We start from the raw sequence: 27564 nt of genomic DNA, 5'->3' as shown, positions 1-27564 counted from the left end.
ACTGCAGTTGGATCTTAGTTTCTTCTCCAGTCCAGAGCAGAGGGGGCAGCCATGTGAATGGCTGTGACACCTCCAGGATGAGTGTGGATTGGGCAATTGTCCAGGATATGTCCGACAGTTTGCACCACACCACAGTCTCAGTTTGCAATTCCCTCACTTTCTGTCTATGGAATAAGTATGCACATCTTCCCTGTCGGGTGCGGCTATGGTTTAAAGCTGTCCACATGCGCCGGCAGGAGGAGAAGCCCAGCACTTGCACAGGTGGGTTGTCTATTAGATTTTTGTTTGGTACACTGGCAAACCACCCAGGTTTCAGACTATCATCTGCGAACTTCCTTATCGTCCACAGGAGGACTGTGGTATGAGACCAGTAGGGTTTTCTTGATTTTAGTCAGTCGTGAGGGGGCTCTTCTAGGTCATAGTGGAGCAGTAGTGTGATATTATAGTATTATGTACTCCATAACTTGCAGCGTCTTGTCGACTATTTGCTGGCACAATGTTAGCCAATAATGATAGCCGTGGAAGTGGTGTTGATGTGAGGGTCCTGCCAAGTATGCAAAGAGCGGCGTTAATTTTGATAGGTTTCAGAGTAGCAGCCGTGTTAGTCTGTATTCGCAAAAAGAAAAGGAGTACTTGTGGCACCTTAGAGACTAACAAATTTATTAGAGCATAAGCTTTCGTGAGCTACAGCTCACTTCATCGGATGCATTTGGTGGAAAAAACAGAGGAGAGATTTATATACACACACACACACACACACACACACACACACACACACACACACACACACACACAGAGAACATGAAACAATGGGTTTATCATACACACTGTAAGGAGAGTGATCACTTAAGATAAGCCATCACCAACAGCAGGGGGGGGAAGGAGGAAAACCTTTCATGGTGACAAGCAGGTAGGCTAATTCCAGCAGTTAACAAGAATATCAGAGGAACAGTGGGGGGTGGGGTGGGAGGGAGAAATACCATGGGGAAATAGTTTTACTTTGTGTAATGACTCATCCATTCCCAGTCTCTATTCAAGCCTAAGTTAATTGTATCCAGTTTGCAAATTAATTCCAATTCAGCAGTCTCTCCTTGGAGTCTGTTTTTGAAGCTTTTTTGTTGAAGTATAGCCACTCTTAGGTCTGTGATCGAGTGACCAGAGAGATTGAAGTGTTCTCCAACTGGTTTTTGAATGTTATAATTCTTGACGTCTGATTTGTGTCCATTCATTCTTTTACGTAGAGACTGTCCAGTTTGGCCAATGTACATGGCAGAGGGGCATTGCTGGCACATGATGGCATATATCACATTGGTAGATGCGCAGGTGAACGAGCCTCTGATAGTGTGGCTGATGTAATTAGGTCCTATGATGGTATCCCCTGAATAGATATGTGGACAGAGTTGGCAACGGGCTTTGTTGCAAGGATAGGTTCCTGGGTTAGTGGTTCTGTTGTGTGGTGTGTGGTTGCTGGTGAGTATTTGCTTCAGATTGGGGGGCTGTCTGTAAGCAAGGACTGGTCTGTCTCCCAAGATCTGAGAGAGCAATGGCTCGTCCTTCAGGATAGGTTGTAGATCCTTGATGATGCGTTGGAGAAGTTTTAGTTGGGGGCTGAAGGTGATGGCTAGTGGCGTTCTGTTATTTTCTTTGTTGGGCCTGTCCTGTAGTAGGTGACTTCTGGGTACTCTTCTGGCTCTGTCAATCTGTTTCTTCACTTCAGCAGGTGGGTATTGTAGTTGTAGGAATGCATGATAGAGATCTTGTAGGTGTTTGTCTCTGTCTGAGGGGTTGGAGCAAATGCGGTTATATCGTAGCGCTTGGCTGTAGACAATGGATCGAGTGGTATGATCTGGATGAAAGCTAGAGGCATGTAGGTAGGAATAGCGGTCAGTAGGTTTCCGATATAGGGTGGTGTTTATGTGACCATCGCTTATTAGCACCGTAGTGTCCAGGAAGTGGATCTCTTGTGTGGACTGGTCCAGGCTGAGGTTGATGGTGGGATGGAAATTGTTGAAATCATGGTGGAATTCCTCAAGAGCTTCTTTTCCATGGGTCCAGATGATGAAGATGTCATCAATGTAGCGCAAGTAGAGTAGGGGCATTAGGGGACGAGAGCTGAGGAAGAGAAGCTCTTGAGGAATTCCACCATGATTTCAACAATTTCCATCCCACCATCAACCTCAGCCTGGACCAGTCCACACAAGAGATCCACTTCCTGGACACTACGGTGCTAATAAGCAATGGTCACATAAACACCACCCTATATCGGAAACCTACTGACCGCTATTCCTACCTACATGCCTCTAGCTTTCATCCAGATCATACCACTCGATCCATTGTCTACAGCCAAGCGCTACGATATAACCGCATTTGCTCCAACCCCTCAGACAGAGACAAACACCTACAAGATCTCTATCATGCATTCCTACAACTACAATACCCACCTGCTGAAGTGAAGAAACAGATTGACAGAGCCAGAAGAGTACCCAGAAGTCACCTACTACAGGACAGGCCCAACAAAGAAAATAACAGAACGCCACTAGCCATCACCTTCAGCCCCCAACTAAAACTTCTCCAATGCATCATCAAGGATCTACAACCTATCCTGAAGGACGAGCCATCGCTCTCTCAGATCTTGGGAGACAGACCAGTCCTTGCTTACAGACAGCCCCCCAATCTGAAGCAAATACTCACCAGCAACCACACACCACACAACAGAACCACTAACCCAGGAACCTATCCTTGCAACAAAGCCCGTTGCCAACTCTGTCCACATATCTATTCAGGGGATACCATCATAGGACCTAATTACATCAGCCACACTATCAGAGGCTCGTTCACCTGCGCATCTACCAATGTGATATATGCCATCATGTGCCAGCAATGCCCCTCTGCCATGTACATTGGCCAAACTGGACAGTCTCTACGTAAAAAGAATGAATGGACACAAATCAGACGTCAAGAATTATAACATTCAAAAACCAGTTGGAGAACACTTCAATCTCTCTGGTCACTCGATCACAGACCTAAGAGTGGCTATACTTCAACAAAAAAGCTTCAAAAACAGACTCCAAGGAGAGACTGCTGAATTGGAATTAATTTGCAAACTGGATACAATTAACTTAGGCTTGAATAGAGACTGGGAATGGATGAGTCATTACACAAAGTAAAACTATTTCCCCATGGTATTTCTCCCTCCCACCCCACCCCCCACTGTTCCTCTGATATTCTTGTTAACTGCTGGAATTAGCCTACCTGCTTGTCACCATGAAAGGTTTTCCTCCTTCCCCCCCCTGCTGTTGGTGATGGCTTATCTTAAGTGATCACTCTCCTTACAGTGTGTATGATAAACCCATTGTTTCATGTTCTCTGTATGTGTGTGTGTGTGTGTGTGTATATAAATCTCTCCTCTGTTTTTTCCACCAAATGCATCCGATGAAGTGAGCTGTAGCTCACGAAAGCTTATGCTCTAATAAATTTGTTAGTCTCTAAGGTGCCACAAGTACTCCTTTTCTTTTTGTTAATTTTGATGTCCACTAAAATGGTGTGTGGGCTTCTGCTCCAAACTGAGACACAGTATTCCACTATGGAATAGCAGTTGCTTAGCCTTTCCGCGGTGAGCCTAATCGTTGGGCTACAGAGCATGGTTATTGCAAGTTTCAGTGGAAGTCCTTTCCGCCATCCTGTATCATATGCCAAACTAGGATTGATAAATGCTGTTGTTGTTTTAAGATGGCATTGGAAGCTGGCTTCTATGTAACTGGTCAACACAAGGACTTGGTCAGAACAGTTTCTGCCTATTCAGAAGCCAGTGGAGGAAGTGGACAGAGGCATTGCCCAAATAAAGCCTGGAAAAGCAGCAGGTGTTGATGATGTATTCCCTGAGTTCCTGAAGCATTTGGGTCCAAGAGCAAGAACATGCTAGCTGTTCTCTTTACCAACATCCACTCCTCAGGGAGAAGAGCAAAAGAATGGAAAGCAGCAATAATTATAGCCATTCTTAAACCAGGAAAAGAGGCAGCCAAAATGAATAACTATTGACCTAGCACTTCTTAGTGTCTGCTATGAGATATTGGAGCAGCTTCTACTTTGCAGAATGAAACCATTGTTGGAGGAACTGGTTGTGGCAGCATGCAGCTCTTATGCACACAGTAAGTCTGACCATGGGATGGCGGGGCTCTGATCCTGTCCGATCTTGCAAGCAAAGCAGAGTTGAGTCTGGTCATATGTGGGTGGGAGACCTACCAGCTGCAGGAAGTGGTGCTGATAATTAATTAGGGTACTTTTTCCCCAGAGTGGTGCTAAGAGGTGATGGGTTTCTGATGAAATGTAAGGTCATTGCAGATCTCATGGCACTCTTTGCAAAACCAGTAGGGTGGTATCCTTGTTAAATTCCAACCTGGGTCATTCTATTCTTTCTCCCTAAATTTCCCCTCTCCTACGGGGTAGTTTCAGTGGGGAGTAGGATCATTCTTTGTTTCCTGTCCTAAGTGGTTGTGTAATGTTGTTGTGTAGCTGTTTAAACAACTTCTGCACTCCATCCCCTGGATGAAGTGATCCTTGGGTAGAGTTCACTTGAAGTTTGTAAAATGCTTTTGGCCTTTTTGGAATTAAAAGTACCATAGAAATGTTAAGACAGAGCCTATCCCCAACCTGAAAAAATTACTGTACCAAACTTACCCCTCCACTTTGCTCTGGGAGGAACACAGGAAACCAATGCAAAAAGGTTGCCAGCACCTGCCTAGCATCTGTTTTCACAGGAGCTTCGTGCCTGAGGGTATGTCTGCACTGTAACAAGACACCTGTGGCTGGCCTGGGTCAGCTGAGGCGGGGGGAGGGGTCGCAGAACGGAGGGGGTCGTTTGGGCTGCCGGGCTATAAAATTGCTGTGTAAATTGGGCTTGGGCTGGAGCCTGGACTCTGGGAACCTGCAGACCAGCCGGAACCCAAACGTCTACACTGCAATTTTATAGCCCCACAGCCCAAGTGTTGTGAGCTTGAGTCAGCTGCCACGGGCCCCCTCCGTGGGTATTCTGTTGCAGTGTACGCATACCATGAATGGCCAATGCTAACCTAACCACTAGGTGTCAGGGTTGCAGAGCTGCACCCAGAACTGTCCGGCTACTCATGTTAATTTGATGAAGTGGAAGTGAACTTCCTGCCTCCAGGGGAGCTCATGACTAAGAATAAGAGTGTCATGGAGGTCACTGAAGTCATGGATTCAGTGATTTTCAGACACCTTCTTGACATTTTTCACTTCAGCTCCAGGGCGGCAAGGCCAGAGCTGTCAGCTGGCTGGGGGCACCCAGAGCTGTGAGGAGCTGCCACAGCGGGGGGCATCGAGAGCTGCAAGGAGGTGCCACCGTGGACGGTGAGTGCTGCACCCTGCTCCCCTCCTGCACCAGGGCTTGGGCTGTCTTTCCCTCACTTGGGCTTCAGTCAACACCCCCTCCCCTATAACCTCCCCCTCCCCATTATTTTTAGTAAAAATCTCAGACATGTCACAGACTTCCATGACTTTTTGTATATTGCCCATGATCTGTCTGTGACTTTTACTAAAAATACCCATGACAAAATCTTAGCCTTACTCATGACTCTTCTAACTATTATTTTCTCCCATTCTCTGTGGGATGAGAGATGTGGGATGAGAGATGTGGTCCTGGCCCGTTAAGGGCCTGGGCTCTGGTGGCTTTTAGGCAAACAGCAGGGTTCTCACCGGGACATTTGGTAACTAAGCAATTGCCATGACAACTTCACTTGTTTGGACTGAGTTGCCTGGATTCCAGAATAGAAGGTGACCTGCTATTGAGAACCTGAAGCCTGTGGAAAAGGAGCCCAGCAGGGAGGCAATGGGTAAAAGGTCTCACCAGGTGGGATATCCAGGAGGCTGCTGAGGTTTTTTGCTCAAGCAAGGAGCACTATACTGCTTGATGAAGGGGGTTTTGTCATCAGCACTTCAGCTGGGGCAGGACTAGGTACAAAATTCAGACAGTAGAAACTGCAGGGGGTTTGTGTGTGTGTGTTAGATCTTCAGGCAGGCCACCTTTACCCACCAGAGTATTCCTTACTCACGCCACTGGAGTCAATAGAGCTACTTGGGGGAGTAATGGCTGTAGGATCAGGCTTTTTGTCTTTTTGTGATGTTATAAACAAAGCAGTTTGCTTATAACTAGAGAGTCTTGGGGTCTGGCTTGGCGCTACAGGCCTGCTGTGGCCATATTCAGCCTCCCTTACTCATTGGGTACTTTGTCTGAATAAGAAGTGCTGGAGAAAGCCTTAGGAACGCCCCTTCCCTGCTATATTATCTTTGTGTACTCAGGGCTGTTTTCGGGATCAGTTTCAGGTGGGCACAGTTAACAGTTCCCAGCCCTTGGGAGGAGAGGAGGAAGTGCCTTATGTTGCTTAGCAGCCCCCCATACTGGCTGCTCAAGCAGTGACTGACTCCAGCCCTTCTTGATGAGAAGAGTGGGTTGGACTTAGGTTAGGCCAAATGGTGCAATAAGCTATCCACTTCACTGAAACAGGTCTGACTGTTGCCTGGCTTGAAGAAGCTGTTTACCCAATGTCTAAAGAAGCCCCGCTGTTGTCAAATGAACTGAAATGGTGACTTCCCGATAGGGTCCGAACCTGGAAGATGCTGAGCACTTTCATTTCACTTGGAGTCAAGGGTGCTCAGAACTTTGTCTAAAATTGGGAACAACCAGAAGGGCCAAGCTTAGTGTCCTGTGTTTGCATTGTGATGTGCTCTGCAGTGAGACTGCATGCTATTCCTGTGGAAACTATAGGTGGCTCTGGTGAGGCTCTGACCCCAAGCAATGAAAATACCAGGCTCTATTCTGAGACCTAAAAGATGTTCAGCTTCTCATGCTGAGGGGAGGGATACAGAGGGAAGGAAGAGAGATGCACGTTCCCTGAGAGGCTTGTGGGGAGGGAGGAGAGGAAGGTGGGAACACAATGCTGACAAAACTCAGACTGGTGATGAATGAAAAACATAATACTTGGAAACTGGAGTTGCTCACCTTGGCTCTAGTTTTCATCTTACCTGTAGCTCAGGAGCAGAGCAGCCCATACTGTGCCCTTCCAAGTGCTGTGTCAGCAGCTTGCCAGTTGTTGCCAGCCACAGCTACACTTCATAGAATGAATTAAGATTGCAGCTCCATGGAAATAATAATCCCAGCATGCAATGCTCGATCTTAGATGCTCTGCTGCATCACATGCTGAGATCTTTCCGCTCCTCCTTACTACTGTAATGTTTGTCATGTTGTTGAAGTAGAACTAGGTGTATACTGGCTACCCCTGCTCCGTGGGAGGAGCTGGGGATTGGCTGCAATGCCAAACTGATGGATGCTGGGCCATTCTTCTAACTGCTGCTCATTGCTGAAGGTTCTCATGCAGGGCCACAATGTCAGATATCACGGTGAATTTGAAGTCCTTTCAGTCTGAGCCTGCGGTGGAAGAACGCGAACAGCCCTTGCTGTGTTTGAGAATCCGCTGCAAGGGGCTGATGGTGAATGCATGTGCCCATGCTGTCTTCTTCTGCAAGCTGCTCCATGCCCTCAGGTAAGGCTGAAATAGGCATCCTTTGCTTTAATGTTTCTCAATATTGAAGAAAGGAGCTGGCTTGACAGGCCTGGAGACTGAATCCCTATATTTATCCCCAGAAAAAGGGTAGCTACTGGCAAACTTCCCCTTACCAACAGACCTCAGTTCTCCCCTGGTGGAAATCAGAGAAGTGAGAGAAGAGTTCAGCCTCAGTGACACATTTGGTCTTTGGCTAAGATTGTCAACAAGAAGCCGGTTAGTGCCAGATGTGGTGGTATATTTTATGATGTGGATGCCCTTCTCACTAGAACAAGGACCCCAGCTGATTCAATGTGGGTCATGGAACAGTCCTCAGCATGCAATGGTGTGTATTGATTACTATCTGTCTGGGTGCCCTGGAGGTGGGAGACTCCATATCTCATTCCCAATCCCCTGAGCCTGTGAGTTTCCCCATATGTGCTGGGTAAGGTGAGTGTGACCATTCCTTTGGGATGTGGATCTTATTAAGTCCATCTGTGTCTCTATCATCTCAGGATTAGATCACTTGGAGCTACACCATGAGACCATTCAGAAGTTGCGGGTTAATTCAGAATGTTATGGGGAGCTTTGCGCTGGAAATAATAGCTCCCGTGCTCTGTGAGCTGCACTGGCTACCAGTGAGCTAGTGGGTGGAATTCAAGGTGTTGGTTTTGCCCTTTAGAGCCTTAAATGGTTTGTGCTAAGGGGCACCCCTCTCCCCATGCCATATTACTGCAATTGTGGTCACTAGGACTTGAGTTGTAGCCCCTTGATAAAGAAGAGAAGGAGCTGCTGGCAGGGTGTCTTTGAGGGCCTCTCAGGTCTGGAATCCACTTCCATTCCTACTAGAAATCTGTTACCTTTCTGTCCATGCTGCAAAACTCCCCATTTCTTCATGGATATTTGAAGAGAGGACATGATAAGGGATGGATGGGGTTATTTGTTTATATGGCATGATTAAGAAGTGGGGCAGGATTGGATTATGGTGATGTCGGAACCTAGCAGCGGATCTAAGGTGACTATAGATGTTGACTTTTGTGAATTTTAGATCTTGGAAAGGAGTAGCTGGAGCTTGGGCTGGCTGCTGCTAGCTTTTATGTTTTAGAAATGGGAATGAATACATAGCACTGACCCTTTAAAATATGGGACAAGTCTTCTCTCCTTTCAGGAAAATCTGATCAGTGGTTTTTTCCTACGGAGAACACTGTAGGGCCCCGTTTCAGGGTAATGGATACATTGTAGTTTCTGGTGGAGTGATGTCAGCTCTGTGTCTCATTTCTCAGGCAGAAAGAGAGTGGGAAGGTTTCACTGATTTCCTCCAAGGAATCCATGGGCAGTGAAGGCCTGAAGGTTGGGATTATTGGTGGAGGCCACATTGGGAAGCAGCTGGCCAGGGCACTATTGGAGCTGAGTGGCATTTCGTCTCAGAATATCCACATCTCCACCAGGAGGCCAGAGACTTTGTGTAAGAGCTAGTGAATCATGGGAATTCAAATGGGTAAAGACCTAGCATATCTAATCCAAGCACCCCTGCCCTGCAAGACTCATAGTGTGTTTACTCCTGCTTTGGCAGGTCTCGCTTTCAGTGTCCCAACTTGAGTTGGTCTGAATTTTTTTTCCACAAAAAACTTTTGACTTTGTCAAAAAATGAAAGCTCAACGTTTTCAGCAGAAAGCAGACACTTTTTGTGGAAAACTTTGTTTATCTGAAAACCCAGTTTTCCATCAAAAACCATTGTGATGTACACGTCTTGACCAGCCCTAGACGCAATCAGTGGAGTTTTTACCCTTTTCCTTTCAAAGTCTATTCCACAGGCTGTTAGATTTCAGCATTAGAAAATATTGATAATTCTATATTTTCCTTCCTTTTTTTAATTTCACTCCATTATTCCAATCATACCTCCTTAGAGCACCCTAAACAAGTCATCTCCTCCTTGGGACTTACAGCCTTCAAATATTTATAGAGAGTTATTGTATCCCCCACGTTAGTCATCATTTGGAAAAGTGATATATTTTTCTCCTTTAGTCTTTCCTCGTGACTCAGTCCCATCAGCCTCTTCACTGGTTTTGCTGCCCTATTCTAAATTCTCCCTGGCAATTTTTCGTGTTATTGCTCAGTGGCTGCAACACCAATGCCTACATGTTAAATATTCACTTGATGGATTAAATACCTCTCCAAATCAATATCCACATTGATCTGAAAAGCCATTACTGCCAGGGACTCTCCTCAGTCTATCAGTGTAGAGTCAGTAGCACAAGATGCTTCTTTCTCTCTTTACTCCAAAATGTTAAAAATACAAAGTGAAAAGGGGTGGATTGGTGCTTGTGCTACATTATATATTGTAATTGCATGCAAAATGTCCAATGCCACATAAAGCTGTTACATAAACCAAGATGAACAGAGGATAACTGTCCTATAGGGAAATGCTTACAACATTAAAAACCTCTCAAGAGGCAGAGAGGGAGGGGGAGTTATTAAATGGCTTTTTATAGGTCTTGAAAATCAGCCAGATCCTGCGGGTTGGCTGCTTCAGTTAAACTTTTAATCAATATTCATGAAATGGTGCCAGACAACCCCATTTTCTGACTATTTATTCCTAGCAGAGAGGCTCATTTCTCTGTTACCTGGCTACCATGGGCTGTGCATCAATAATGATAATGGGTAGCTGCTAATTAAGCCACCTGGTGAGAGGACCTGGATTGCCCCATTATGAGCTGAAGTAACGCATGCTTCTCACACCTTACCAAGCTGTGCATGAAAGCAAACACCATGATGACCCTACACAAGTGTGGATGTTGCAGACTAAATGGTGGTTGTTCCTGGCCTCTTGGAGCTAGGGTGATGATTTCCTTTTCTGTTTGTCTTCTCTAGCAGAGTTTCAGCAGCTGGGAGTCGAATGTTTTTATGACAATGGCCAGCTTGTGGCCTGGGCAGACATTGTGTTTCTTTGTTGCCTCCCATCTCATCTACAACAAATCTGCTCAGGAATTCATTCTGCACTGCGGGAACCCTGCATTGTGTACAGCCTGGTCACTGCTGTCCCACTGCCCAGGTAGTATTGATTGCACCAGTTCTGGTGTGATAGCTCAGCACACTAAATCCCCTGATTTGTCCACACATCAGGCAAGTACAGTGCCATCACTGCCAACGTGCCTGACCTGGCATGGGGGCAGCAGTGTTGCCAGCTCTCATGATTTTATCACAAGTCTCACAATATCTGTTGGTTTTCTTAAAGCCCCAACCTCGGGAATCACATGAATACATGAGAATTTCAGTGTTTATTTTTTTAAAAAGTAAGTTTCTAGCTCTCATGTTTGAGGAGAAAAGCTTGAAACATGTCCTGAGTGCACCCTAAGGGCTCAAAACCCAGGAGGCCAGAAATAAAACGTAGGCAGCGTGAAGTATTATATAAAACAAATTCATGATTTTTTAACTTCATTATTTGCGGGGGGCTGACCTAGGATTTTTGAATGTTTGGGGTGACGATATTGGGAGAGGTTCAGTCTCTGTGGTCCTTTCAGTTCTTGCCTGCTCTGCTGAGAGGCTAACAAGGGGACAAATGTAACAAGGCTCTTTGTGCTGTAGATATCTACTAGGAACAGTACTGAGACCCGCAATCTCATTTTACACAGGCTACTGAACAGCCATTTCTTGGGAACAAACACCCTTCAGTAACTACTGAGATGGGCTGGATTTAAACCAGGACCCTAGCAGTGAAAAGCTAATGTCCTATTACTGGCCTCCAGAGCCACCCAGTCCTTCTCTTGGGCTTCTATTATTCTGCAGGATATAGAAGTTACTTTACCAAAGTAGGGAGGGATTAAGGGCCAAATCCTAGTTGGTGGAAGTTCTATCAGTATTGGACCAGGATGTAGCACAGACTCACTTCTTCCCTTCCTTCAAAAAAACAAAACAAAACAAAACTGCTAAAGTCCCAGCTGTTCTGTGAAATGTCTCAGCTCTAACGTGCTCAGGTTAGAATCCTAGCAGCATTGGCTCAGCCTCCTCTGACTAGTGTATTTGGTGCCCTGCACTTTACTGCTTGTGGTTCTTTCAGACAGGATCTTAAAGATTTAAGGTTCCATCTGCTGTGTGGGCATTGACCATCCCTGGAACTTACTGTAAGAGCAGAGATTTGCCTTGTGTCTGGCTATAACATTTACCCTTATCCCCTCATGTTGTCCAGTGTTTGCTTTCTTTGCACCCCAGAGGTGGCGGCATTTCAGTGATGCTGTAAACAGAGTTTAGAATGAATTGTATTATAGAAATGTACTTTTATTCTCCTTTTGTGTGCCACTCTCTGGGCACTGGATACTTCTCTGAGTTATTTGAATGACTTTGCTTTCAGGTTGAAGCAACTCCTTTCCTACAGTGCCATCCTGAGGCCACAATACCAGTGCACTAGCAGAAACTTAAGGAACATGTGGGGGACAAATGGAACAATCAGAGCTGCACTCCAAGACCCTATTGTTATACAGGCTACCTGTCCTTTTGGTCCCAAAGGTAAATGTATTTCTCCTCACTTTGCAGGTGTTTTCCTGTGGAATTAGAAACAATGTCTTTGCTTGACATTCACACTATTCTGAGCCTGTCCTAGCCCCAGCAAGATTCATGAACAGGGCTGGTTATAGAGTAATAGCTACTCAATTTCTCTCTCACCTGAGCAGCACTGAATGAGGATAATGGTTTGGAAATGCAGAATATGGAAGAAAAACTTCCTAATAAAAATGCTGGCAGTGCTGTCACTGGCTAGATAAAACTAGACTGGACAAAACATAGAATTAATATCTAGTGGGGACCAATCCTGCATGGGCAGGAGGATGGAGTAAGTGACCCCCAAAAATCTTTTCCGTCTCTGACTTGTCTGATTTTATTAGAGTTTGCAAGTGCTTCAGTGCCCCACTGTTACAGTCACAACAATTACTGTGGAGAAGACCTCTTTCCATATGTATGCTGTATGCCTCTGGAACTCTTTTCTGACTCTCCTGAGAGCCGTTGTTTCCTTTGGTGAGCTAGCAGGAGTCTTGGCACTCTCAGATGGGAAAGCCATGAACAGAAGCTAGTAGGCATTCTGATGGAGTGTAGATCAAGACCAAGTCAGTATTTTGGTATCAACCCTGACTAAATTCCAACTTGCGAATTGCCTTGCCACCCCTAGATTCTCCCATCTCTTCCATGGTTTCACCTGGATATGGTATTCCTCTTAACTTCCTGTCCTAAACCGTTAGCTGTCGTTTTCCACCACAGGGACAGCTGCAGTGGGCGAATGGTCCCTTTATACACAGCTTATTTCAGCCCAATGTGCTTTACATGCTAGATGGGTATAAGATAGTATATTATTATTACTTACTGGATTTGAGCCTCTCCTCCCTGGCCTGTAAATAAGCACATTGTGCGTTGTTGCCATGTTGACCTTGATAGGGAAGAAGAGAGGACGAGACATTTAAAAAAAAAAAAAAACTCTGTTTCCTTCACATCAGTACGTGTAGTGATAACTGACAACGTTTGTTCTCTGATTGTTGTGCAGAGAGAATTGCTGTGACCGGCAAGTGGTTGGAGGCCATTTTCTATGCAGCCCTGAACAGCTGTATGTGGCGGTGCCTGCCCCACCAGCACACACTGAAGTTACTGAATGACGTATGTTTCCCCGAGCACTGCCCCATCTGTGCAGAGCAGAAGACCTCCTGCCCACGGTTTGTGTGTGGGAACTTTGTCAACCAAACTTTTGTCTCCTCCCTGACTCAAGAGGAGTAAGTAAAGTGCCAAACTTCAAATGTTTCTACTTGGCCATCCTCCCTGAACTTTTGCCACATCCCAGGATTTGAAAGCTAGGAGTTTTCCTATTGCAGAGGAAGAATATGGTACACACCTCCTGACTTCGTGTCATGCACCCGTGAGAGCTGGGTCAATTTTCAAAAGCGCCGAAGTCTCATTGATTTTAATGAGACTTGGCTCCCAAGTTCCTAAGTCATTTTTGAAAATGTTACTTTGTGTGATAAGGGATGGACAACCTAAAGTCCAATATACTGGCAGTTGTTAAGCAGGCTGAAATCCATCCATTGAATACTTCAGTATGTCACTCTGAGCCCCTCTACTCTAGTTTTTAGAGATAAGAATTTACTCAATGGGGATATGTAGGATATTCCAGTTGTACAACTTGGTGTGAAACAACAGAACACAGGAATGTCCATACGGGACAACCCAGACTGGTGGGCCTTCTAGTCCACTATCCTGTCTTTGACAGTGGCTAATACCAAATGCCTGAGAGAAGGTTCAAGAAAACTCATAGTAAAAAACTGAGACTAATCTGTCCATAGGGAAAGTTTCTTTCTAACCTCTCATTCAGTGCTTGGGTTCTGCTCTGAAGCAGGCAGACTTGTATCCCTTCCTATAAATAAATTAAATTAAATTAAAGAGAGAGGGGAAAAAACATCTAATGAAACTGGCTGTTCTTAGCCATCTAAATGTCCAATCCTGTTTGAATCCTATGAACCTCTTGGCATTAATACTATCTTGTGGCAGTGAGCCTACAGGTTAAGTATACAACATATTAAAAAAAATATTTTATTGATTTGAAATTTGTGGCCTTTCAATTTCATCAAATGTCATTTTGCTCTTATGTGAGAGGACATGATTCACCATCTCTAGATGCTTCAATATTTTATATACTGTGACACGGCAAGGCCAGATGGCTATGGAAGAGTAGTGGAAGATAGATATATTAGCTCCAGGCTAAACAAATCCCTGGTGCCAGGATAAGTGAAATGGCAGCTGCTCCAGGTCAATTAAGACACTTGGGGCCAATTAAGAACTTTCCAGAAAGCAGGGAGAAGGCTAGGTTGATTGGGACACCTGAAGCCAATCAGGGGCTGGCTGAAACTAGTTAAAAGCCTCCCAGTTAGTCAGGTGGCTGTGCATGTCAGGAGCTGTGGGAAGAAGTTGGAGAGGCTGAGTAGTACAGACCATATCAGGTACAAGGAAGGAGGCCCTGAGATAAGGGTGAAGTGGAGCTTGAGGAAGTGAGGGCTGCTGTGGGGGAAGTAGCCCAGGGAATTGTACATGTCATGTTTCTAAAAGGTCAGCTACCATAGCTGATACTATTAGGGTCCCTGGGCTGGAGCCCGGAGGAGAGGGTGGGCCCGGGCTCTCTCCCCCCCACCTTTACCCCTGATTAATCACTGAGAATGGGAGACAACAGAGACTGTGCAAGGAAGGATAACTTCTCCTCACCTCCCTCGCTGGCTTATGATGAAAATGGCTCAGTAGACTGTGACCCTTGTCTCTAGAGAAAGAAGGGTTACGTGGAGGGTCACAGTGAGCCTCTGAGGCTAGCGAAATCCGCCAGGAAGCGTGGGACCCACGGAGGCAAGGACAGAGCTTTGTCACAACTGGTGTCAAGAGTGGGATTTCGTTCACAGCGTGGCGGAAGAAAGAGGTTTTTTTAAAAAAAAAAAATTGAACTGGGGGTTTGGATTTTTTTATTGTTTTGGTTTTTGTTTGTTTGCTTTGTACCACAATGGAGGAGGTGGTAAGAGCTCTGGTACAAGCCACGGCAGCCCAGCAGGAGGCCACCCGGGTTCAGGAAATGGCACAACAGGAGTCTATGCGGCTACAGCAGGAAACCAATCAACTATTGATGAGCCAGGCGACCCAAGATCATGCTCTTTTGAGAGAGGTGGTGGACCAGCTGAAGATCCTCACTATCCAGGCCCAGGGATCTGACGGGACGCAAACCCTGAGGGCCACTGGTTGTCTGCCAAAGATGACATCAAGAGATGATGTAGAGGCATATCTCCTCTCATTCGAAAGGACTGCTCAGCGTGAGGCGTGGCCCCAGGAGCAGTGGGCCAGCATCCTCACCCCTTTTTGTGTGGAGAGGCCCAGAAGGCCTACTTCGACTTTCCTGCCACAGATGCCACTGACTATACCCGTCTGAAGGTAGAGATCCTAACACGAGCAGGAGTAACGGCAGTGGTAAGGGCCAGAGGTTCCATGAGTGGAAATACCAGGAGAACAAACCCCCGAGGTCCCAGCTATTCGACCTCAGACACCTCGCACGAAAGTGGTTACAGCCCAAGGTGTGCAGGCCAGAGGAGATTTTGGAAACCCTGGTCATAGAACATTACATGCGGGGACTGCTGCCAGATCTCCGCAAACGGGTAGGCCAGAACGATCCGTCCACATACGACGAGATGATCACACCGGTAGAAAGATGGATGACAGCCAGGGGACTGACCTGACTACCCAAGGAAGGCCATTTTCAAAGCAAGCACCCGACCCCAACCCTGGAAGGTTGGGCAGCCAAACCCCTGGGGAGTCCTAAGTGGAAGAAGGGGGGCTGAAAACCAGCGGGGATCCCAAAAGGAAGGGATTGGCCTGAGTGGGAGGAGCCCCGGGACTAAACCCCCTAACCCTCAGGATAGGGGAGTGATTAAAAGCAATTATAGATGTTATGCATGTAGGGAGTGGGGACATATAGCAGCACAGTTTCCCAGCACTGAGGAGCCTATGCAATGTAGCTTAGGGGATTGGGAGGTCCCAGGCTCCCTTATCCACCTCACGGGGGTCGCATTAGGCCTGCATAATTACACTAGGCCAGTGAGGATAAATGGAGCAGAGACTACAGTGCTTGTGGAGTCTGGGAGTGCTATCACCCTCATATCAGGTAAGCTGGTAAAAAACAGTCAGCTGTACAAGCCAAACGCGTAGCAGTGACGTGCGTGCTTGGGGCCGTGAGCCATTACCCCACCATCCCAGTGGAGATAGAGGTTCAGGGAAACCCCATTGAGGTGACCGTGGGCGTAGTTCCTAAACTCCCATATCCTGTAGTCATTGGGAGGGACTATCCAGGGTTTGATAATTTACTCCCCCCGGAGAGGCTGGAGGGAGGTGGGGACCCTGAGGACAGCGACTCATCACCGGGGGAATGTCAACCCCCGATGTTCGCTGAGATTTCTCAGGATCTGTTCTCAGCCCCCCAAAAGACCCGGAAGACAAAAAAGGAGAGGAAAGCCACAAAGGCTTTGGGAACCCAGATCCTGACCCAGGGCCAGAAGACCTCCCTAGTAGGCAGATTGACGCGAGCAGCCAACAGAGAAACTTCCATCACAGAAGGTGAGCAAGAAGCTGCTCCCAGCCATGACGGCGGCAAGCTGTTGGGAGAAGCAGAAGCCGGCCCCTGGGAGCTTGGGCAAGTTAGTCCTGGGAGAGAGACTTTTGGGTGGGACCAGGCGGAGGACCCCAGATATGATAACACCAGGAAAGAGGTGGCTGAGATTGATGAGATACCCGTGGATGGGAAGGTCCGGGGTCCTGGACCTTACTTTGTACTGAAGAAAGATCTTCTGTACCGTGTGGTGCAAATGCAGGAGCAAGAGATGCAACAATTTCTGGTGCCACGAAAACATCAAAAAGCCATATTGAGTTTCGCCCACAGTCACCTGTTTGGAGGACACCTAGGGGTAGAGAAAACCCAGGCACAGATCCTGCAGAGGTTCTTCTGGCCAGGAGTACATGAAGATGTCCGGTGATACCGCACCTCTTGTCCGGAGTGTCAGTTACATAGCCCTCACCCACACTTGCGGGCTCCTTTGATACCTCTTCCAATAATAGAGGTTCCTTTTGAACTGATAGCCATGGATCTGGTAGGGCCCCTAGAGAAGACAGCTCGGGGCCACCAACATATGCTTGTTGTACTGGACTATGCAACCCGGTACCCGGAATCTGTTCCCCTGTGCAACACAGCTTCCAAGATAATAGCTAAGGAGCTAGTACAGATCTTTGCCCGGGTTGAGCTACCCAAGGAGATATTGACTGATCAAGGGACACCTTTCATGTCCAAGTTGATGAAAGATCTCTGTTCATTGCTCCATGTACAAGCCCCACGGACCTCTGTATACCACCCACAAACAGATGGTCTTGTTGAAAGGTTCAATAGGATACTCAAGGCCATGATCAGGAAAGTGGCGAGCCGGGATGGAAAAGATTGGAATACCCTATTGCCTTACCTCATGTTCGCCATCTGGGAGGTTCCACAAGCCTCCATGGGTTTCTCTCCATTTGAACTACTGTATGGGCGCCACCCTCGGGGCATATTGGATATAGCCAGAGAGGCCTGGGAAGAGGAGCCAAATCCCGGAAGGAACATAGAATCATAGAATCATAGAATATCAGGGTTGGAAGGGACCCCAGAAGGTCATCTAGTCCAACCCCCTGCTCAAAGCAGGACCAAGTCCCAGTTAAATCATCCCAGCCAGGGCTTTGTCAAGCCTGACCTTAAAAACCTCTAAGGAAGGAGATTCTACCACCTCCCTAGGTAACGCATTCCAGTGTTTCACCACCCTCTTAGTGAAAAAGTTTTTCCTAATATCCAATCTAAACCTCCCCCATTGCAACTTGAGACCATTACTCCTCGTTCTGTCATCTGCTACCATTGAGAACAGTCTAGAGCCATCCTCTTTGAAACCCCCTTTCAGGTAGTTGAAAGCAGCTATCAAATCCCCCCTCATTCTTCTCTTCTGCAGACTAAACAATCCCAGCTCCCTCAGCCTCTCCTCATAAGTCATGTGCTCTAGACCCCTAATCATTTTTGTTGCCCTTCGTTGTACTCTTTCCAATTTATCCACATCCTTCCTGTAGTGTGGGGCCCAAAACTGGACACAGTACTCCAGATGAGGCCTCACCAGTGTCGAATAGAGGGGAACGATCACGTCCCTCGATCTGCTCGCTATGCCCCTACTTATACAACCCAAAATGCCATTGGCCTTCTTGGCAACAAGGGCACACTGCTGACTCATATCCAGCTTCTCGTCCACTGTCACCCCTAGGTCCTTTTCCGCAGAACTGCTGCCGAGCCATTCGGTCCCTAGTCTGTAGCGGTGCATTGGATTCTTCCATCCTAAGTGCAGGACCCTGCATTTATCCTTATTGAACCTCATTAGATTTCTTTTGGCCCAATCCTCCAATTTGTCTAGGTCCTTCTGTATCCTATCCCTCCCCTCCAGCGTATCTACCACTCCTCCCAGTTTAGTATCATCCGCAAATTTGCTGAGAGTGCAATCCACACCATCCTCCAGATCATTTATGAAGATATTGAACAAAACGGGCCCCAGGACCGACCCCTGGGGCACTCCACTTGACACCGGCTGCCAACTAGACATGGAGCCATTGATCACTACCCGTTGAGCCCGACAATCTAGCCAGCTTTCTACCCACCTTATAGTGCATTCATCCAGCCCATACTTCCTTAACTTGCTGACAAGAATGCTGTGGGAGACCGTGTCAAAAGCTTTGCTAAAGTCAAGAAACAATACATCCACTGCTTTCCCTTCATCCACAGAACCAGTAATCTCATCATAAAAGGCGATTAGATTAGTCAGGCATGACCTTCCCTTGGTGAATCCATGCTGACTGTTCCTGATCACTTTCCTCTCCTCTAAGTGCTTCAGGATTGATTCTTTGAGGACCTGCTCCATGATTTTTCCAGGGACTGAGGTGAGGCTGACCGGCCTGTAGTTCCCAGGATCCTCCTTCTTCCCTTTTTTAAAGATGGGCACTACATTAGCCTTTTTCCAGTCATCCAGACATAGTTGAGCATGTACTGCAGATGAGAGATCGGATAGCCCAAGTTATGCCCATTGTATGGGAACACTTGGAGAGAACACAGGAGACCCAACAAACCCATTATAACCACCAAGCTAAGCTTGACGGTTCCAACCAGGGGATTGGGTGATGGTACTAGTGCCAACAGCAGAAAGTAAACTGTTGACCCAGTGGCAGGGACCCTATGAAATAATTGAAGCCATGGGAGAGGTGAACTATAAGGTGCGGCAGCCAGGCCGCCGGAAATTGGAGCAAATTTACCACATCAATCTTCTAAAACCTTGGCACAATCGAGAGATGTGCTTAATCATGCAGGAGACCCTTCCCCAGGAGGGTAACTTACACAAGCAAGTGAAGATATCATCTGACTTGACGCCGATCCAAAAGATCGAGGCAGCCGACGTGATTAATCGCAACAGAGATGTGTTCTCTACAAAACCAGGGCGGACGACTGTGAGCTATCACCATATCCGCATGATCCCCGGAGCCAAGGTAACACTGAGACCCTACTGAATCCCAGCAGCCAAAAGAGAGGAAATCAAGGCCGCAGTAAAGAAAATTGTTAGAATTGGGTTATTGAAGAATCTGACAGTCAGTGGTCCAGTCCAATTGTTCTAGTGCCTAAACCTGACGGTACCATGAGATTCTGTAATGACTTTTGCCAACTGAATGACATATCCCAGTTTGATGCATACCCCATACCACACATCGACAAACTGGTTGACCGACTGGGTAGTGCCCGATTCTTGACTACACTGGATCTGACAAAAGGGTATTGGTAGATTCCTCTGACCAAAGAAGCTAAAGAAAAGACAGCATTCTCCACCCCGGATGGGCTATTCCAGTACACCGTCCTCCCTTTTGGGCTACATGGGGCCCCAGCTACATTCCAGCACCTCATGGATAAGCTGCTGTGCCCCCATACTAGTTATGCAGCTGCATACCTAGATGATGTCATCATCCATATGCCAGACTGGGGAACCCACTTGGAGAAAGTTGAGGCAGTACTGCGCACCTTAAGGCGGGCTGGCCTCACTGCTAATCCCGCTAAATGCGCCATAGGGCTAGCAGAGGCTAGGTACCTGGGATATATTGTGGGAAGGGGCATAGTGAAGCCCCAAACCAAAAAGCTAGAGGCAATTCAAAACTGGCCTTGGCCAACCCGAAAAAAGCAGGTCCGTGCGTTCCTAGGAGTGGTAGGCTACTACCGACGGTTTATTCCCCACTTCACCACTAGGTCAAGTCCCCTAACGGACCTGGTGAAGGCCCGAGGTCCAGACATGGTAAAGTGGACCGACGCAGCAGAGGGGGCATTTACAGACCTTCGGACGGCCCTCTGTAATGACCCCGTACTCGTAGCCTCGGACTGTAACAGGGAATTTGTTTTACAAACAGACGCTTCCGAGGTGGGATTGGGAGCAGTTCTGTTGCAAATAGTGGGAAAAGAGGAACACCCAATCCTCTACCTAAGCAGAAAGCTTCTTCCAAGAGAACAGAAATATGCAGTAGTCGAGAGAGTGCCTTGCTGTCAAATGGGCTATGGAGACACTGCATTATTACCTCTTAGGCCGGCGATTTACTCTTGTGACGGACCATGCACCCCTCCAGTGGATGCAGCGGAATAAGGAAAAGAATGCAAGGGTCACCAGGTGGTTCTTATCCCTCCAACCATTGCAGTTCCGCATACGGCACAGGGCTGGATGTCACCATGGCAACACTGATGGTCTATCACGAGCATACTGCCTGGAGTCCCAAGTTGCCCAACTCTATGGTGTTGGGGGGGGGAGAGGAGATATGTGACGGGGCAAGGCCAAATGGCTATGGAAGAGTAGTGGGAGATAGGTATATTAGCTCCAGGCTAAACAAATCCCTGGTACCAGGATAAGTGAAATGGCAGCTGCTCCAGGTCAATTAAGACACTTGGGGCTAATTAAGAACTTTCCAGAAGGCAGGGAGAAGGCTAGGTTGATTGGGACACCTGAAGCCAATCAAGGGCTGGCTGAAACTAGTTAAAAGCCTCCCAGTTAGTCAGGTGGCTGTGCATGTCAGGAGCTGTGGGAAGAAGTTGGAGAGGCTGAGTAGTACAGACCATATCAGGTACAAGGAAGGAGGCCCTGAGATAAGGGTGAAGTGGAGCTTGAGGAAGTGAGGGCTGCTGTGGGGGAAGTAGCCCAGGGAATTGTACATGTCATGTTTCTAAAAGGTCAGCTACCATAGCTGATACTATTAGGGTCCCTGGGCTGGAGCCCGGAGGAGAGGGTGGGCCCGGGCTCTCTCCCCCCCACCTTTACCCCTGATTAATCACTGAGAATGGGAGACAACAGAGACTGTGCAAGGAAGGATAACTTCTCCTCACCTCCCTCGCTGGCTTATGATGAAAATGGCTCAGTAGACTGTGACCCTTGTCTCTAGAGAAAGAAGGGTTACGTGGAGGGTCACAGTGAGCCTCTGAGGCTAGCGAAATCTGCCAGGAAACACGGGACCCGTGGAGGCAAGGACAGAGCTTTGTCACAATATCTCTATCATGTCCCTTCTCATTGCTCTAGGGGCTAAACTAGACAGTCCCCATATTATCAATCTCTCTTGACACAGAAATCTTTCTAAGACTTTCAATCTTTCATTGCTTATCTTTGAAACCCCTTCTGTTTCTGTTATATTTTCTGCTTGAGAAGGGGAAGACCAGAACTGAACAGAGTATTCTGGGTGAGGACGTATCATTGATTTATACAATGTCATTATAAAACTGGTATTAAATATTGTCAACGTTATTTTCCATTCCATTCCATTATTTATGCAAAGTTACATTGTTTGCTTTATGACCACTGCACGTAGAGCAGAAATGTTTTTCCTGAGTGGTTACAGGTAATTTAGAACCCAGCAACTTTGAGTAGTTCATATTACTCTTTCCCATGTGCATTATCTTGCATTTGTCAACACTGGATTTCCTCTGTCATGATATTACTGTTCACTCTGTTTTGCAAGATCCCCCTGAGATTACTGACAGTCTTTTCTAACGTTGACTAACCAAAATAATTTCATGTCATTTACAAATGTTGCCAGCTTGCTGTATGTTCCTCTTTAGATCACTGATAAATCTACTAAGTACTGTCTTTAGCATGGAAACTTTGGGGCATCCTATTTTTGCATGGTGAAAATTGATCATATATTTGTACTCTGTTTCCGGTCTCTTCCCCACTCTCTGATCTATGACCGAATTTTACACTAGGATTCTAATTTACAACAACTTCATTGAAGGGTTTTGGAAGCTCAAATGAATTGTTAGCTGCAGGACTTTGGAGCTCCACTCCAGCTCCAGGCAAAAACCTGCAGCTCCGGAGCTGCTTCACGCTCCAGCTCTGGGCTCCGCTCCAAAGCCCTGGTTAGCTGATTCCTCCATATCTATTGTTTTGTTGATACGTTCAAAGAACTTTAGAAAGGCAAGATTTTTCTTTACAGAAGGTGCTGGTTAGTCGTAACATATCATGTTAATCTAGGTCTTTTATATTTCTCTTTTTGACTGTCATTTAAACCAGTTTACCCGGTACTGAAGTGCCATTCATTTGTCTGTAATTCCTAAAATCCCCCAGGATAGGTACATAATTTCTATTCTGTCTAGTAGCTCCTGCTGCTGGCCTTGCACTCCCACTCCTTTTCCTGTTTCATTCCCAATCCTCAGCAAAACTTTTGGTTTTAATGTTTCCCCCTCTTCTTGTTAAAGAACCACCACCTTGACTAGCAGTCTGGAGAATATTGTCCCTCCCTGTGTGGTCCCTCATGTCTACAGCCCGCCAGTGCCCCCATACAGTTATTGTTGGGTTTTGGATGAAAATGATGAACAATGTTCCTTTATCCTTTTCAAGCAGCCAGACTCTGAGTTAGAGAAGAGAATGGGGTGTCAGGAGACTTAGGTCCATTTTTTCAGTCTGTCACAGACTTCCTGTATGACCTTGGGATGTCACTTCCTTTCTCTGTCTCAGTTTCCCATCTGTAAAATGAGGTTAATCCTTACCTAGTTCATGGGGGAGGAGGGTGTGAGGCTTTATTTATTTGTAAAGTGCTTTGTAATCCTTAGACAATGCTATACAGATGGAAAGTTTTACCGCTGCTGCCTTGAATGGCTTTAATCTTGTGGAGCTTCTGGCCTGCTCCCACTAGATTTGCACCAATTTTGTTTTTTTGTTTAAAACATTTAAGTTAAATTTAGTGTTGGTGGAAGTTGCTAAATGAACAGACCCAGAGTCTGAGAACTGTTTTTTATCCCCCCAGAGCCGGTGCAGTGGCAAAGCTAGTTTCCTTCTCACTCCCAATGTGCCTTTGAGGGACAAGTGCTAGGAGGAAGAGGGGAAGTTCTGTCTCCAGGGCCCACTCAGTGCTTGATCTCTCTGCAGAGACTGCCAAAAAGGGGGCTAATTTTTCGGTGATTTTTCTTATGTGGTCACCTGTCCAGAACAAACACAGGACCATCTGGTTACGGGCAGCCCTCTTTATCATCTTGATGGTGGATGGATGTGTTTGATGTCTCCAGATCATGTTGCCATGATAGAGTGGCTACATGACTTACCTAACATCTGGTTGTCAGAAGCCATATATCCGAAGATCTGTCCACTAAGAACCAATCTGAGATCCCAGCACATTTCATACAGGGCACTGAACAGCAGTGGATGGTGTGTCATTTCCCGGTGGTACCCACAGTTCTGAGCACCTCTCTACCACCTGCTCTTAGTCAGTGTGAGGAAGCTAGAGGCCAATCCTCCTACTCTGTGGGTAACACAAACACTTCCTTCTAGGCCTTGCAGACCCCACTGTCACTCTGCAGGTTAGTGATTGGCACGCTCCAGCCCTCGAGCCCTCTGAGTGTTTCCCTGGAGTATCCAGCCCCTGTTCCACTGGACACTTACAGCATTCACAGATTGGCTGCTTCCAAAGAAACGGTACAACCCAGCTTATCAGTTCCACCTTAGATCATGGGTCTGCTTTATACACACCACTTATACTTGATTTCATTATAAACAAATCTCACTTTATTTAACAAAACATAGAGATTCGAGTAACAGCAAGTAGAAATATTGAAAACAAATGATTACATATAAAATAAAATTATAACACACATTCTAGAGCCTAGAGATAATTAGCAAGATATTCTCATGTCTTATAGAATGTTGCTTACCCCAAAATCCTTCTCACAGTCCTTTACAGCCAGGTTGGCTGTGACCCTCCCCCCTCCCTTTTCATAAGACAAAAACACTGTTAGCTTGCCTTCTACATGAAGAAACCTGTGTGTCTCTTTGCCCCCACAAGATATACCAGTCTGATGCTTTGTCTTCATTCATAAACAGGACACCCTCCCGCTCATTGTTTTTTTCCTATAGATTTTTTTTTCTCTCTTGTGCGGCAGCTGGCTCAGTGTGGCCCGACAGAGAGATAACATCTATTATCTCCTGCCTGGAAGGAGCAGGTCAGAGGTTTCTCACCACCTGGTGACCTGCCTTAACTCCCAAACCTGAAAAACATAATTTTCAGTACAGATACATAACTCCTTAAATATTATCTGTACATACATTTCACAGTGATTGTTGACCTGTGAGCTACCAGCTCTTGGTAGAGACCTCATATGCCACCCTTCGGTGAACCCTTCTGGCATATTATGCAGTTATCCACTCCAAGGAACCCATGTAAAACCTTGTGTTCCCCCTGTACCCTCTGTCAGTGGGCACCAAGAGATCCCTGGGTCACATGTGATAATGCTTTTGGTCACTACCAATGAAGGCTTGATTTGAAATGAGTACTAGAGAACTCATTACCAATTCTTGAACCATCCCTCCTCACTAATTCTGTTTTCTGCATTATTGTTTGATTAGTTTTTTGATTAGTTGTAGTGCAGTGTGATGGGCATAGTATAAACATGTATAGAGATAGCTGGAAGATCATGCTGAAGCGAACTGTTCTTATGAATAGTGGAAGAAGATCCAATGGCAAGGCACTGACACTCTTGCTTTGGGGCTGGTCTGATGGATATTTGTTTATGGGTATACTACTGGATACAGTAGGCCCATTAAGTCCAGTTTGTTCAAGATCATCCCATTAATACCAGGGTGAGTTTTGCTCATTGTGGGCAGTTCTGGCTTTGTCCAAAGAACTCAAGGTTCTGAATCACGTAGCTTTCTCAATGGGCTAAGACAGAAGACTTAAGATCAAAGAAAACCATCTTGTTAAATCACAGGTTTGGAACTGATAGCTGTTGCCCATAAATAATACACCCTGTTTTCTCTTCCCAGCACCTTCCCCTGGTTTGACCTGACAACTGTACAAATGAAGGAGTCTCCCTTCAGTCAGCTTTTAACAAGGAGTGTGCTTCTCCAGAACCATCTTACTTTGTTGTACTGTACCTCCTTTGGAGTTTTGTTATCAAAGAGTGGAGGGATGGCCAGCAGAATTTCTTCTCTTCCTGCTGCAGCAGATCCTCATATGGTGCTGGTCATGAGTCAATGTCCACCCACAACTGCTATTGATGTGACTTGGACAGAAGACCCAGGGGATGTTCCTAACACTGATTCTGAAGCTTCATACAGTATATAACCACAATGTGATTCCAAACTTCCTGGGATGGAACTGCTTTGCTAAGGTTTAATGCTGAAGAGAACTGTGGTAGAGAGTAAGACCCCTTTCCTACCAGCACAAGCCAACTGCAAAGTAGTGGGCAAATTAAACAGTGAAAATGAACAGCGTTCCTGACTCATAATTCTGAAGTACAGGCAAGTTTCCCAACTTGTATCCATCTGCAATCTCTCCTACCTTGTGACCACAAAATGGTCTTGGGGTCTCAGACTTTTACCTGTGTTAGCTCTGAGTTCTCTCTCTGGAAAGGGTCACCATTCAACAAAGTACTGAACACAGTGAGCCAACAAGCATGGCTGTTACTGAACAGTCCTGGAACCTAACAGTGATGACTATCTGTCCCAGAGCAAGATGGGGAAAAAGTGGGAATTTGCGCTGCTTGATCTTTAAATGTTTAGAGTAACACTCCATTTCCGCTAATCAGTGCATGTTTTCATTTATTTCTAAGAGTTTGTTTTGGTTTTCTATTAAACCTGCTTTCCTGGGAAGTTAGCAGTCTGCCAGATAACAGCTTTATTTCAATCCAAGCTCGCTTATTAAAATGGCATTTTGTCCTAAGACCTCAATTCAAACTGTTGGGCACATTCGTTTTCTGTAGCATTTTTGACAGGTAAGCAAGAGAGCAGTCTTACAGTGGTTGCAGTCCCACCACATTGGGCTTTGAACTAATAAGATCTCACACATTAAAGAGGATTGTGCCTGTTCGGTATTTGGACTGGGGATCAAGGAAATCCCTGCTGCTGCTGCTGCAGAAAATGGTAGTGATGATTCGGTAGGAAGTATTTTTTCCTTTCAGTCAGGACTGAACCACCACTTAATCATAGTGCCAGGAGATGCCTTGCTGCTGAAAATGCTGATGAGACCTAAAAGTGTAGGATGAGATGTAAAACCAAAACCCTAACCATGTAAAAGATTGCATGATTCTTCTGTCAAGAACAGGGGTCTTAGCCATGGAGTCCTGGCCAAATTCCAGCTAGCGCTATTCAGTTGTTCCTCCTTAAATTCTTTCTTCAACTGCAGTTGGATAAAATGTTCTCCTACACTTCCTGTCCTAATCTAACCTGTTGTTCAATTAATAAAAGTATCTATTCTATCTCAAAAGTAACTATTTCTGTGATGAGGAAAGGGATTCCTGCATTATATAGGTTTCAGAGTAGCAGCCGTGTTAGTCTGTATTCGCAAAAAGAAAAGGAGCACTTGTGGCACCTTAGAGACTAACAAATTTATTTGAGCATAAGCTTTCGTGAGCTACAACTTACTCCATCGGATGCATCTGATGAAGTGAGCTATAGCTCACGAAAGCTTATGCTCTAATAAATTTGTTAGTCTCTAAGGTGCCACAAGTGCTCCTTTTCTTTCTGCATTATCTAGTTTTATAAAGCACCCTGAGATCGTTTACAACATAAGGCACTATATCATAAGGCAATTATTACATACATCACTTAACTCTTCAACCTTATTTCTATGTGTGGAGTAGTGAACGAGGTCAGCTGGATCTGTAATGGCAAAGACTAGAGTTTGGGGGAAAACCTTATAATAATCTATCACCTGGGTTCGAGGAAAGTGGGTGTCAGTGAAAGGTGATTAAGATTGATCTCTGGTCTTTGTGATAACATGTGAAGTAGCAGCAGTTCAGACATGACTGAGCCACACAGAGCTCCTGTAATGGGGAGAAAGGGAACCTTTAGGATAATGTAACTGAACTAAGGAGTTTGGCACCTGGCAATATCCCAGAGGGGTGTCTTTAGGAGTAAAGTTTAAATGGCAAGCATGTTCAAGGGAGGAACTGTAC

At 46.1% G+C, this 27564-nt stretch overlaps 1 protein-coding gene across 1 annotated transcript; it reads left to right on the top strand.

Moving 5' to 3' along the window:
* The first annotated feature begins 7398 nt into the window (after window positions 1-7398).
* NOXRED1 (NADP dependent oxidoreductase domain containing 1) lies at window positions 7399-25666 on the top strand. The gene is given in 8 exon segments (XM_038405406.2): window positions 7399-7503; window positions 7669-7793; window positions 8840-9021; window positions 10428-10608; window positions 11905-12059; window positions 13084-13306; window positions 25433-25578; window positions 25581-25666. Coding segments are annotated over 8 exon segments (1203 nt in total).
* Window positions 25667-27564: the final 1898 nt, after the last annotated feature.

The sequence above is a fragment of the Dermochelys coriacea genome, chromosome 6 (genome assembly GCF_009764565.3).
Source record: "Dermochelys coriacea isolate rDerCor1 chromosome 6, rDerCor1.pri.v4, whole genome shotgun sequence".
In the NCBI taxonomy this organism is placed as follows: domain Eukaryota; kingdom Metazoa; phylum Chordata; order Testudines; family Dermochelyidae; genus Dermochelys; species Dermochelys coriacea.
The sequence above is the reverse complement of the archived record's forward strand: the minus strand, read 5'-3'. Positions and strand labels throughout refer to the sequence as shown.